At 43.2% G+C, this 12,403-nt stretch overlaps 1 protein-coding gene across 4 annotated transcripts in view; it reads right to left on the bottom strand.

Annotated features, from left to right (window-relative positions):
- IGSF5 (immunoglobulin superfamily member 5) overlaps positions 1 to 4,942 on the bottom strand; it is a 29,527-nt gene extending 24,585 nt beyond the window's left edge. For 3 of the 4 annotated variants that reach the window (XM_066979010.1, XM_048071492.2, XM_066979007.1), the window contains exons 1-2: positions 4,801 to 4,942; positions 2,364 to 2,566 (exon numbers count right to left, since the gene is read on the bottom strand). In XM_066979010.1, the coding sequence (XP_066835111.1) occupies positions 2,364 to 2,421 (58 nt within the window). In that variant the 5' untranslated portion in view covers positions 2,422 to 2,566; positions 4,801 to 4,942. The remainder of the gene's footprint in view (positions 1 to 2,363; positions 2,567 to 4,800) is intronic. The other variant, XM_013181243.3, reaches the window with a different exon arrangement.
- Positions 4,943 to 12,403: the final 7,461 nt, after the last annotated feature.

Raw genomic sequence — 12,403 nt, 5'->3', positions numbered from 1 at the left:
CTTTTCTACATTTTTTACTTCCAGTCTGTTTTAAATTCCTTTTTATTTTCACTCTTTCTTTAGTCTCCTGCTCATCACACCTTGCTTTCTGCCTCCCCTACCTCCCAGCTTGCCCACTGCTCCAGCAACAGCTCTGCAATAAATTGTTTTGGATTTGGTAAGACTTTTCTTCAGCACATCTCAAGTCTACTTCACAAACCAACAGCCCCAAAGCCGAACTTTTTGAAAACCAAAATAGGTTAGAGCTTGTCAAAGCCTGAAGAGAAGGACTAGCTTGTTTTTTTGATGTTAACAAGGCTTTAAAATATTTATATAGGATGTTTCTGTCAAGTAACACTGGTCTATTGGTACTCAGTGACACATTTTGCCACCCACACAAACCTCTCCATAGCCCCCAAGAGTGTCTTCCCAATCTCTTCTCTCAGTCACTATTTGGTAGATGCCTAATGCAACCTCTCCCTGGATTACTCCTCCTCCTGCACAGTCTCTTGTCTCCAGTCGTGAAGGTCCCTGTGCTGGGAGCACCTCCAGCATCCTGACGGCAAGCTGGGACCCTGCACTGCACATCAACCCTGCGATCTGCAGTGCTACTGATGATGAATAGCATGTGGTGCCAGCCAGGGTGATGCTCAAACCAGCTGTGCCATGCAGCTATCTCTGCAGCCTAGCCACATCACGTGGCCTTACACCTCCTCAAATCACAAGAGCAGCAACATTTCTTCCAAGAATAGCATTTTCTCTCCCCACAATACACTTTTTCTCCCAGCTTTGGGGTGTGATCCCACGGCTGCACGGCGCAGTGTGGGCAATGCCTGCTACCCCACTGTGGCAAAAGAGAACAAAATTGAGGCTTCCTTGCAATAATTACTCAACATCCAAAATTACAAGATTTAGGAACTGCCCAAGCCAACAACTGCATCGGCACATATGGATCTACCTTCCATGATAATTATTTCATTTTGTTCAGCCTCTTTGTAATTTGGTATCACCCATATCCAGTGACCGTGAGCTTCACAACTTGATGACATTCTGTGAGGAAAAGAACATTCTTTGGTTTGCCTTAAATCTACTTTCTAGTCATTTTACTGCCTTCCATTAGTTCTTTTTGTTAGAGAAATCGTGAGTAGCCACTCCACTATTCACCTCCATATAATTATTTTAAAATATCTTTACTATTTCTTTCTTCACAAGCAGAAAAATAATCCAGTTTAATGAATCCTCTTCTTATCCTTTTGATCACCTCTGTCACACTTTACTCCTTTCTCAGATCTAGTATATCCACTTTGAAATGGAAGGGCTAACACAACATCCAGTATTTGAGATAAAAGCTTTCTGTGGATTTTTCTAATGTCATTGTATTTCCCCTGTTGAAAACACTAAGTGGTGAAATTTTCTCTTTTTCAGTAATTTGCTCTCTCTTTCCAAAGATGTCTATTCTTTTCCCCCACTATACATCTTCAGTTAAGTGATGCTTTGAACTGAATATTTTCTCCTCCTTTATTACTTACTCACTTGGCATTGTGACATTTTCTGACAAATCCCCATAGTCTCTTTTTGCACTTGGCTGTCCCAAGTAATTCCGCACCACCTGCAAAGTCTGCCACCTCACAGTTCATACTCCTCTTCCTGGGGTTGTTTAAGAGTTTGTTGAATATCACACATCCCAGTGCAACTCCACTGGGAACACCACTCTGCTCAGAGAACTCACCGTATACTGCTGCATAGTGTTTCCTTTCACCAGTTATACCTTCCCTCTCATCCCACTGCAGCTCTCTCCTTTCAGAGCCTCTTAAAACCCCAGCCAGACTACAGGAAACAAATCAGCCTTGTCTCCATTACCCAACTAGTCACTTTATATTCACATTTTCTTTAAAGCTCTGCCACCAGGATACCTTTTATCTGAATTCAGTATGAGATTCAGGCAAATGAAATGTAAATTGGAGGCCAAATAGGAAAATTATAATTTACATGTCTTTCTAGAAGCAAAATCAGCTGCTGATATTGAGTTCTTTGCAGACACCCCCTCAAGAGCAGTCCTGAACGGACAAGAGAAGGATGAGCTAAGGAGAAGGAGAAATGAGTGGGGACATCCCAGCTCATTGGAAGTGAGAAGGCAGCCTCCCCACCCCACCCACTGCTCAGTCCTGTATACTGAAACCCAATTCATACATACTATAATCTAAGCCATTAAAACATTCAGACTTCAAATGCAAACTTATCCACTTGAAACACTTTGAATAATCCCCCTCTGGGACTTACTGTTTAATCTGATATTGCCAGTAACTGCCATTTACATAGCTTTAAAATTAGTTCACACATTTAGTCCACGGTGGCTCACTTCAAGGGTTATGAACGTGTCCTACCTGTTAGCGAGGCAGATACGATGAAAAGAAGTAAAGTGAATTTCTGGAACCTCCCCATTGGAGCATTCTCTCCTGGTCCCTAAGGCAGAAAGCCACCAGTGGTCATTGCATGCTTGAGAAGAAGCTCAAGGACAGAACTTGTCAAGGAATTTGGAAATCAGCTGCTGTTTTGTGTCCTCTGACAAAACGTGACTTTATGTGACCTGTATTACAAACAAGGGGAGAAAAACAGTAGTAGAACAGTTGGTCTGAGAAAAACAGTATCTTTTCTCAGAAAAACTGTTGGAAAAGAAGTAGATGAGCTTTCAACACACAGACCTTTCTTCAGCATAGAAAGACCTTGGGCCCAGTCCATCCTGGCTATTACAATGCTACTGCTTCAGGATTGACTGTGTCAGGGTAGCCCCATCTGCATCATTAAAGTTAATCAGGAGCAGCCGGGGAAAATAATTCTCTTAGTTGCCTGCAATTGCGTGTGTGTGGTGGGTGCCCTGCCTGTGCCGGCGGCGGTGTCCTGGCAGGCTAATGAACCCTGTGCTCCATCACTTACTGTCACGCAGAGCAACTGCACAGGGCCACAGCCTCCCCTGGGGCTGCAGAGGAGCAGACCTGTGGATGGAGGGGCTGTTTCCCACCTGGGAAACAGGCGCGAAGGAATGCCTTCTGTGCCAGGCAGCCTCTGGGGTGGGAAGTAGAAATACATCCCGATGCATCCCTACACCCCCAAAAATATTGTATTGCTTTTCTGTATGTTTTACTCCAAAACTAGGATTCAAAAACTATGCTCTTACTCCCCAAAACAAAACACCATCAGCTTTCCACAGTGGACAGAGATAAGATACAGAGCTTGGGTGGGAGCCATCACCTTAATTCTGCATTTTCTGTTTTTCCAGCTTTTCTGATTCACTTCTGTGATACTACTCTCCTCCCCCTCAAAATATGTGGGAGGCAGTTTGACTGAGCTGCTTGGTTTACAAACTTCTCAGCTGGGAAATTCAAGCTTTCCTTCGTGAAAGGGATGCAGGCCGGAGGCTGCGGTTTTGTGGTCAGCTCAAACGTCTTGTCAGGAAAGCGGTTTTGATTTCAGAAGTGTTCATTGTGGCAGTGCATAAATATTAGTGTCACCACAGAGACTGTGAGTTTGCTGTCAAAAGTGTACATTTAATCGCCTTCTTGCTTAAACCAAAACTGCGCCAAGGGACAAACCACAAGAGCTCAGTTCACTAATCTGTGCTTTGGACACAGGGGTCTGGCTGAGCTGAGCGAGGCAGCTGTGACGTGACCGGCTGGCAGTTTGCTTTGTTTTTCCCCGTTTTGCCAGCTTTCAGTTTGCCCCACAAATCTAAAAGGGCAGCCCTGTGAATTAATCAACGTTCTAAACCGAGCCTGTGTGCTGATTTCTTCATCTGTAGGTTGGGAAGGGGGTTAGTTTGCAGGTTGCTTTGGGTTTTCCTGAGGTATTTTGAAAGCCTGTGTGTTTCCTTGGCTACACGCTCACCTGCAGGGTTGTGTGCCGAGGAGCCCGGTGCAGGCAGCTGAGGGGAGGGTCAGGGTGTGAGACCTGCAGGGGCTTTTCCCTTCTCTCTCACTGCCCTAGCCTTCCGCACGTACACACGCTAGCTGGTGGCATTTCAGTGTTAGTATTATCTGTGGTGTTAACTGAAACAGCCCAAGCAAAACACCAGGAAGCAAGTCCAAAAGACGGTGTCGTGTCCTTTTCTAGGAAGTCACCAACCCAGGGAGGATCTGCATGTCCAGAGAGCACCCCGGGAGCCAGCATATCCCTAAAGCCAGCAGCCGTGGCTCGTAATCCCACTTATAAACTCAGTTGCACCCATATAAACTCAGCAGAGCAAATTGTTATGGAGGAAAACAAATGTGCTAGGACCTTCCGTACAATTCAGGCCAAGATCAGTAAATAACTTGGGGTGACATAAAATGACCAGGGAAAAGAAGGGAAACCTAGCTTTCAGTTTTACCTTGTACATTTCGAAATGGACTTTCAAAGAAAAACGATCTCATCCCCACAGAGGGAAAATATTCTGAAGCAGAGTATTTTGCCTCATGGTAAATTAAATGCCTGGGGCTAGCCCCAGCCACTTTTTTTTATCTCCGGTCGTGATCTTTTCCTGGTCCACAGGTGCACTGGTGATCGGTATCGCTGGCCTTGCCCTGACCTGAGCCTATCCCGCACCCACACCAGAGGAAGGGGACAGTATCTGCCTAAACACTTGGCAGCCGACGTCCCACCGCCAGCCCAACTGAGGAAGGAGCCGGGGACAGGGTTAAGCTGTGTTTCCCAGCCACTCCCTCTGCCAAGACAGCGCAGTGCCTCTGGATCACCTCCCCTGAATGCCAAAAAGAGTTTTTCCGCCCACTTTCCTTTACAGACCGCCAGCATTCAAAGCCACGCTCCCAGCCCTGGGCAAGCCCTCACCTTTTCTCCTGGAGGAATCCTTCCCCAGGCCCCGGCCTAGCCGCCGCCACCTCTGGCCAGGAGTGCCGACCTCTCCCCGCTCTGCCGCTGGGCTTGGGCTTCGGTGTGACATTGTCCTTTCGGTAGATAAGGAAAGGGTTGTGTCTTCCCCCCACCAGCCTCCTCCCACCCGCCCCAATATGCATATTGTGGTGTTAATATTTAACCGGCCCTGCAGGAGGAAGGGCGTCATGCTGATGGCAGGCTGGCAGCAGAAAGCTGCGGACCGTCCCGACCTGAAAAGCTGGATTGGCGACGACACCTGATGTCTCGGGAGAGGGCTGCTGGGCTGCCTGCACAGGGCGCAGTGACGGACTCGGTGACATTTACTTATCACATTCTGTAGGCAGGAGAGTGTGCACCGGTGCTGTGTGCCCGGGATGGAGCTAGTGCCACCATCATAGTGCTGCATGCAACGTGGCAGGGAGCAGAAGCATGGGGTCCCGTCTGAGAGGTGGGGCTGGGGACAGAGCTGGAGACAAGACCCACGACATGGCACCAAGGGGACTGGGCCAGGGCCAGGGCCAGCCTGCAGCATTGCTGGGGCAGGGAATGATGGCCCCAAGGGCTGAGATGGGGTCCTTGGCAGTGGGGGGCTGCTGAGGGAGTGCCCTCAGGGACCTGGCGAAATGGGCCCTTCCTGTGAAGTACAAGTTTATAAGCAGGTGGTGAGAAAACTAGACTGTTTTCCCATCTTCTAGTGGAGAAAACAGTCCCCAAGTGATTTGGGTTTTCGTTTTTTATCTTCCTTGCCTCCCAGTTTTTATTTTGTGGATTTTTTTACACTATGTCAAGAAAATGTTCATTCATGTATTTTTATTTGATTCTAAAATATTTTGATTTACTTTGCAGGGTTAAACCAAACCTTTTTTCTGCTACATCCATAGTCATTTCTGTTCATCAAAGCTGCAGTGCTGCCTTGTGAGAGACGCTCTTGCAACTGCTGCAGTCTTCTTCCTCTGAGAGCTGAACTGCATCCTTCATGTTACACCAACATTGGCCAGTAAGTTGAATGAATGTGACACATCAGGAGATACTGGTACTTCCCTCTGCCGGGAAGCTTAAATCGTAAAGAAGGGACATATGATTTTCCTGAACTGTATTTCCTACTAAGCACAGTAACAGTTCTAGCAAGTAGAAATTAATGCCATGCTGACTCAAAAAGAAAAGATTCACTTCAGCAAAGGGAAACAAAACATTCTGTTTGGGGAATTTTGATCAATTTCCAAAATTAAATTTCAGAAAATTCACCTTATTAGAAAAACTATCACCCTGACTTGTTAACAAACAAAGAGCAAACCTACTGGGACTTTCTGAGCAATTATACTTTTTTTCATTTTGCATCTTTGCTTTTCCAAACATGTCTCTTTTATCAAGTCTAAAATATTGCACTCTTGTTCAACCAAAAGCCCTAATTTCATAACAGTTTTCTTGAGATACTTTCTATGAATACTTTGATTTCCATCCAAACAGAACTATAGTAAGAAAAAGGGAAACATCTAATAAACAGTTTCCATCTCTAGTTGCTCAAGTGGGAAAAGTGCAGAAGGTTAAAATGGATTGACTGGATTTTCAGTTTAGATTAATAAAGATAACTCTTTGTAAAAAAGCTTCAGAAAGGATAATAGCTGCTTTTAGAACTTGTACAAAACTATCATTTGGCACTACCAAGAAGAGATTGGCTGTCATCTTTGTAATTGATCTTCAGGTAGATTTAAGCTGCTATTAGATCACCCTTTAACCTCTCCTCTGCCAGACTAAAGCTCTACCCCCTCAGCATCTCTTCACCAGTGCTGTGCTCTAGATTCCTGACCACTTGACCTCCTGTCACCGGACCCTCTCCAGGTTTTCCATGCCCTACTTGAACTGAGGGACACGAAGACATACACTGATTTCCAGATGTGTCTAGTAAGGAGCATAATAGTTTCTAAGAACTTGCTGGCAGCTCATCTCTGAACATGACCTAGTACATGGTTTGTCATATTTACAAATAGAACTTAACAAAAATTGTGATGATCACTTATAAAAGCTCTTATACCAGTTTTTACCCCTATATTGGAAGTTATTTTTCATAGAACATTACTCATAAGCAGCTGCTAAACGAAGTACTCAATTTATGGGTAACACAAAAATACCAGTTGACTTGTTCTTTTTAACAAAGATGCTGATAAGAGATAAAACACACAAAGCCACTTTGAAGAGTCAGGTTTCATCACTAAACACAACTGTGTTCATATTTTATAAACCAACTTAAAGATTTCAAATAAACATGTACGTTGAATGTACAAAATTCTGCTATTATATTAAAGACTATGCACTAAATAAAGAAAATTCCTGGGGCAAGAATGACATAAACTAGGTTAATCTTGGGCTTCATACAGAAGTTTTAAGGAAAAGAAAAAAAAAAAACCAAAACACTACTTCATGCCTAAGTATTGGAGGGAATTTTCAAACACAGCATTCCCCCTTCTCCTTTTTCTAAAGGGAGGGTTTCTGATTGATCGGGCCTTGGAAAACAGCCACAAATGAGCAAACTGGTATTTGCTATGCTCTGGCCCATCTTTGACAGGACGAGTTGAGCAGTGGTCCCCAGTCTATGAATGCTTTATATGTTAGTACCTACCAGATGACGTGCCTGAGCACCTAAATTTGGCCAGACCATGTTGGAAACATGTCCATGGAGCTTGGGCATGTATCTGCATCAGGGTCCATCGTTCTTCTCAAACCAGGCAGACTGGTGGATGCAACACATATAAATCTGTATCTGTAGGCAGACTCTGAGTCAGTCTGGACTTATTATATGAGCTTTAGTACTCATGCCACTAGGGCCAGCACAGAGGAGGTGAAGATACATTGGCAGCCATTCTGGAAGAAGTGGAGTACGGGGAGTGGGAGGAACTGCCCGCAGGACTCTGAGCATTGCCAGATTTCTCCAAACAGGCTCAGATGTCACGTACAGGGGGCACCACTGGTCTGGGAGGAGGTTTTTGCTTCCAAAGGCCCAGATGTACCTTGGTGAGGCACTCTCCTGGAAGGCTGGGTTCCTTCTGATTTTGGAGTTCTTCAGGTCAAAGTGGTCTGAAGACTCACATTTCCCACCTCATGAAAAAATTACCTGATGACTACTGCACAATAGACCACCAGCATGCTCAGGGAAAGTGGTTTTTAGCTCGACATTCCACGTTCACAGTTCTGCTGGGGCACCTCCATCTATGCAGAAGATAAGGCTTCATCTGTTCAGTACCTCACTGGTTTTGCTGTCCCCTCACACAGCCTGCTGGCCTCGGTTACAGGCATATCATTCTCACCCCCTCGATGTAGATAGGATTAGTTGAAGCCCACAGCAGGAACTGGGTGCACTGTGGCCTAGAGCATCCACCATGTCTGGTTCTGGATCTGACCCGAGTGGGAGTCATCAGAAAAGCACCTGTCACCTCCACCCACGCACTGTCTGGCTTGATCTCATCAGCTGAAATCCTCCTGGGTGCATCTGGTGCACAGTGACTGGGTTCAAATGTCCTTTGTTTTCCCTGGGGCTGCTTAGGCAACCAACACATGTATTAGTATTTTATTATTATTTTTCACTGCCCTTGTTAGTTCCTTCTTTACTTTGACTTTTCTAATGAACCGTCATATCATGATGAATGCAGCCATTGGCATTGGTTAGTATGTGCGTGGGATAAGACATTACGCAGCATGGTAAAGGGTACAAATCCCCAGCCACCAAGAACAAGGTACACATACAAGATTACCCATACTCATGAGTGTTTGAAAGATCAAGTCCTAAGTTTGCCAGCCTGATGCAAATGGAAAATCATTTTGTGAATCATCAGCCTGTGTACCATGCAGATTCCTTCCTCCCACTCCAGTTTCTCTAGACACTTCTTTCCAATTCTCCCTTTTTCTTCTGCCTGTGAGTAGGAGGATTTTTGCCCATTTTTTCCAACCTTTCCAAAGTCTTTTTCATACACCATATCATTTCTTCTACAGCTACTCAAATGTGTAAGCTGCTGGAGCAACCCTCAGAATTTTTTTGTTCTGGGCTGTGTTAGTCTGGAACATATGTCTATACAGCCTGCTGTGCCAAGCCACACTCTGAGTGAAATGGACTTTTAAAGAGTTGCCTAGTGAAGGCTTCTGTCATTGTTACTGTGGCCATAAGTGTATTTTTTTTTCCTCACAGGAGAATTGGACAAATTGTCGTGATGGGAATTGAAAAGCAGTTAGACTCCTTTCATTTGTAAGTTACTTCTAATAAGCAAGAACACAGTGCGGGAAATCACCAGTCCCTGCACTTCCATGTTGTACATTAGCTTATTTAGAAAGAAGCTTATCAAAGCTTCATACTTATCAAAGAAAGTATGATCATACTTATGATCTTAAAGTCTGATCATACTTATCAAAGAAAGTATGATCAGAGAATGGGAGCACTGAAATAAGGAAGAGGCACTTACAAACACAACACTAAAGCTGACTTAGCATCAGTGCTAAAAGCAGGAATAAAATTCTCCATTTTCCTATGGAAATTGGCTTGAAAAGTGGTTTGAACATTATAAAGATTTTGAGAAATAGCTGTATATTAAGAAATACATGTTCTTTTCTCTAGTGAAGAATAGGAGAAGTGAAACCTTTGGAAAAGGCTGGGGTAGGAGACAAGCTGACCTAGGAATTGAATTAGCTGTCTCTTACCTTGATACCTACATGACCCTTCTGTCTAGTAGCTGCTCAGGACAAAGTGATGCTAAGACATGACTTTTCCAATTCTGCCACATTTTTGTTTCTTTCTCTATGCTCTTACTCATATTTTTTCTACTGTTTGATAAAATATTTTGCCCTCTGTAAGGTGTTTCTCATTCATAACAGTTTTTGTTTGTGTTAGTTAGCTACAGCAGTCTAAGTGAGACATACAGATCCCGCCCTCCTGCTCTCACAAGCTTTAGTTTTAAATATATTTTTTTAATTCATCTGTTAATATATTGAAGACTAATAATCGCTTTAAGCTTTGTTTCACTATTCTCCTTAATCAGAACCCAGATGCACTGGAGGAAAAACTCACATTTTAAATAAAATGTCAATTTGTAAAAGATGTTTTTGTGAGTGAACAAAAGAGAATTACTGGACAGATAAATTAACTGTCTGAAAGACAGGGCTGTTTCCTGTGACACCACCTTTGAACAGCTGATGTGCTACAAAGTGTGGCTGTGTGGACACTTCCAGAGGAGCTACAATCCTCATGAATACCAGTAACAGTACACAGCATGCAGGACACCCCTTAACTGCTGCTAGCCAGCTAAGACCTGTCTATCCTAAACTATTTATCATGGATGTTTTTCTGTAGTCACTAAAGATAGAAAACCACTACCAGCTGATACTTCTCCTATCCTGAAAGAGGGTTCTAAGGCAGGTAAGATAAAGAAGCACAGAATCACAGAATCATTAAGGTTGGAAAAGACCTCCAAGATCATCTGGTCCAACCATCCCTGTACCACCACTATCACCCACTAAACCATGTCCCTAAGCACCACGTCCAACCTTTCCTTAAACACCCCCAGGGTCAGGGACTCCTCCATCTCCCTGGCAACCTGTCCCAATGCCTGACTGCTCTTTCTGAGAAGAAATTTCCAACCTGAAATAAATCACACTTGGTGAGATTTTCCAGATTATTTTGACTACGGAATAATTTGAAAGACTGGATTGGACTGGATATGCTGTTTTAGACTGCAAAAGTTAGATGAGACCAATCCCACCAACAGAAGATGCTTCCCATTGGTCTGAGGAAGTGGGCTGTTGCACCCTGTCCTACCTCCTTCTCCTTGTCCTATCTGCCTAGGAAGGCAGGTCATTTTTGTCTTGACCTAAAGATTCATAAAGTGATGTTACCATAATTCTAGGCCTCAGTAAGTCCTCATCATACTAATATAGCTCATCTGATTTTTTTCATTTAGATTTTTTTTCTTTAGAGTTTATTATAAAGCCATAACTCAGTGAAGAATTGCCTTGGACCCTTTATGAGGAGAGCTTTAAAAATAATCTTTTCCCAGATTTTCACACACAGGAGGCCACATGATTAAACACTTTATATGAATTAATATCCTTGCAGTTTTTATTTGACCTTAATAAGCCTGCGCATCTGCAGTATTTTCTTCCAGTATTTTCCTGGACAGGATTCCTTCTGAAAATCATTCCTCGCTTCCCCTTTGGCAGGTATATTGCTCCTCTCCAGTACTGAAATTGGTGATGAGTTGTAGCTGTTAAAACGAAAATGTCATAATTTAGGAAACATATTGAAAACATTCAGCATGGAGTCCAGGCAACAATAAGTAAGTAAGTAAGAAAGTTAATCACAGGATGAAAGAAGATGCAGCTTTGGTGCTGTTAGGAGGAATGTAAATCTGAGAAGGAAATTTTTAGTGCACTCTAATATATCAGTTACCCTAGCAACATTTTCTTCAGCTTTAGAAATGTTTTGTCTCCGGTCCAAACCGTTAGCTTAATTGCTTTGGTTATCATTCACTTTATTCTAAGGAACTTCTCAATGCACGGTAGCATGCCAAGAAAATGTAAACATCATTCTGTACACTCATTATAATCACTATTACATTCTTCGTTATTGCTTAGGGTCATGATTTTAGACTCCCTTCTGAGTTTTATATGCATAATAAGAGTCTTTAATGAGTTTGGGTAAAGTACAGCTCTACCCAGAGCTCCCTTAAACCTGGCGCTCTCAATACCTGTCAATAAGTCAGTGCAACTCCACGCATCACATGAACAGTGCACAAGCCTCATCAGTGATATGCATTCATAAGCACTATTTCCAGGGTTCCAAATTCCCCTGGACATCCCTGATAGTGCCAGGAAAACTACCATGGGGTATGAAATTATACCCTTTTTCTTTCTTTGCTGGTATTTTTGCAAGGTTGACGGTTATGAGAAACATTAATGCTTACTCTTCTTAAAATAGAATATTAATGAATATTCCCTAAGTGACCTACAGGCATGATCCAAGCTGACACTGCAAAGATGAGAGAGCAGATTATCACCGTAAAAGTAGACACTGTACAGGAAGAGCTCTGTCCTTTTTGCATTTTCATGAAATACATCCTTATGACTGGCATCTTACAGCAGTTAACTGAATGCCTTTTGGGCATTCAGTCAAGATCACAATGTATAAAAGGCAGGTTTGGTTTTGTGTTTTGTTGTGGTTGTTGGTGGTGGTGGTTTTGTTTTTTACTTTGAAATATGTCTCCTATGCACTGCACTTGTGATAGAGAGTCTGTATTTGAAAGCTGCCCTTTCGCAGTAAGAAAACCTCAGTCCCCAGCAGAGGTTGCTTCAGATATTCAGCTTCTCTTTATGCTTGTGTTCACTGCTATATTTTGGCTTTCTCTTATATGGGAGCAGTAAAACTTACTTTGATATTTAGCCATTACTTTTGCAACACTCATATGTAAAATAAGATTCCCCAGAAGCTTAGGGAACTGATGAGTATGGAAAGATCTCAAGAATATCGTAAAGATTTATGTGTTTTTAGGCTAAAGTTTCCAGTCCCTCTTCTCACCTATTT

This window comes from Anser cygnoides, chromosome 1 (genome assembly GCF_040182565.1).
Source record: "Anser cygnoides isolate HZ-2024a breed goose chromosome 1, Taihu_goose_T2T_genome, whole genome shotgun sequence".
In the NCBI taxonomy this organism is placed as follows: domain Eukaryota; kingdom Metazoa; phylum Chordata; class Aves; order Anseriformes; family Anatidae; genus Anser; species Anser cygnoides.
Note: the sequence above shows the minus strand (reverse complement) of the source record. Positions and strands in the feature narration are given on the sequence as shown.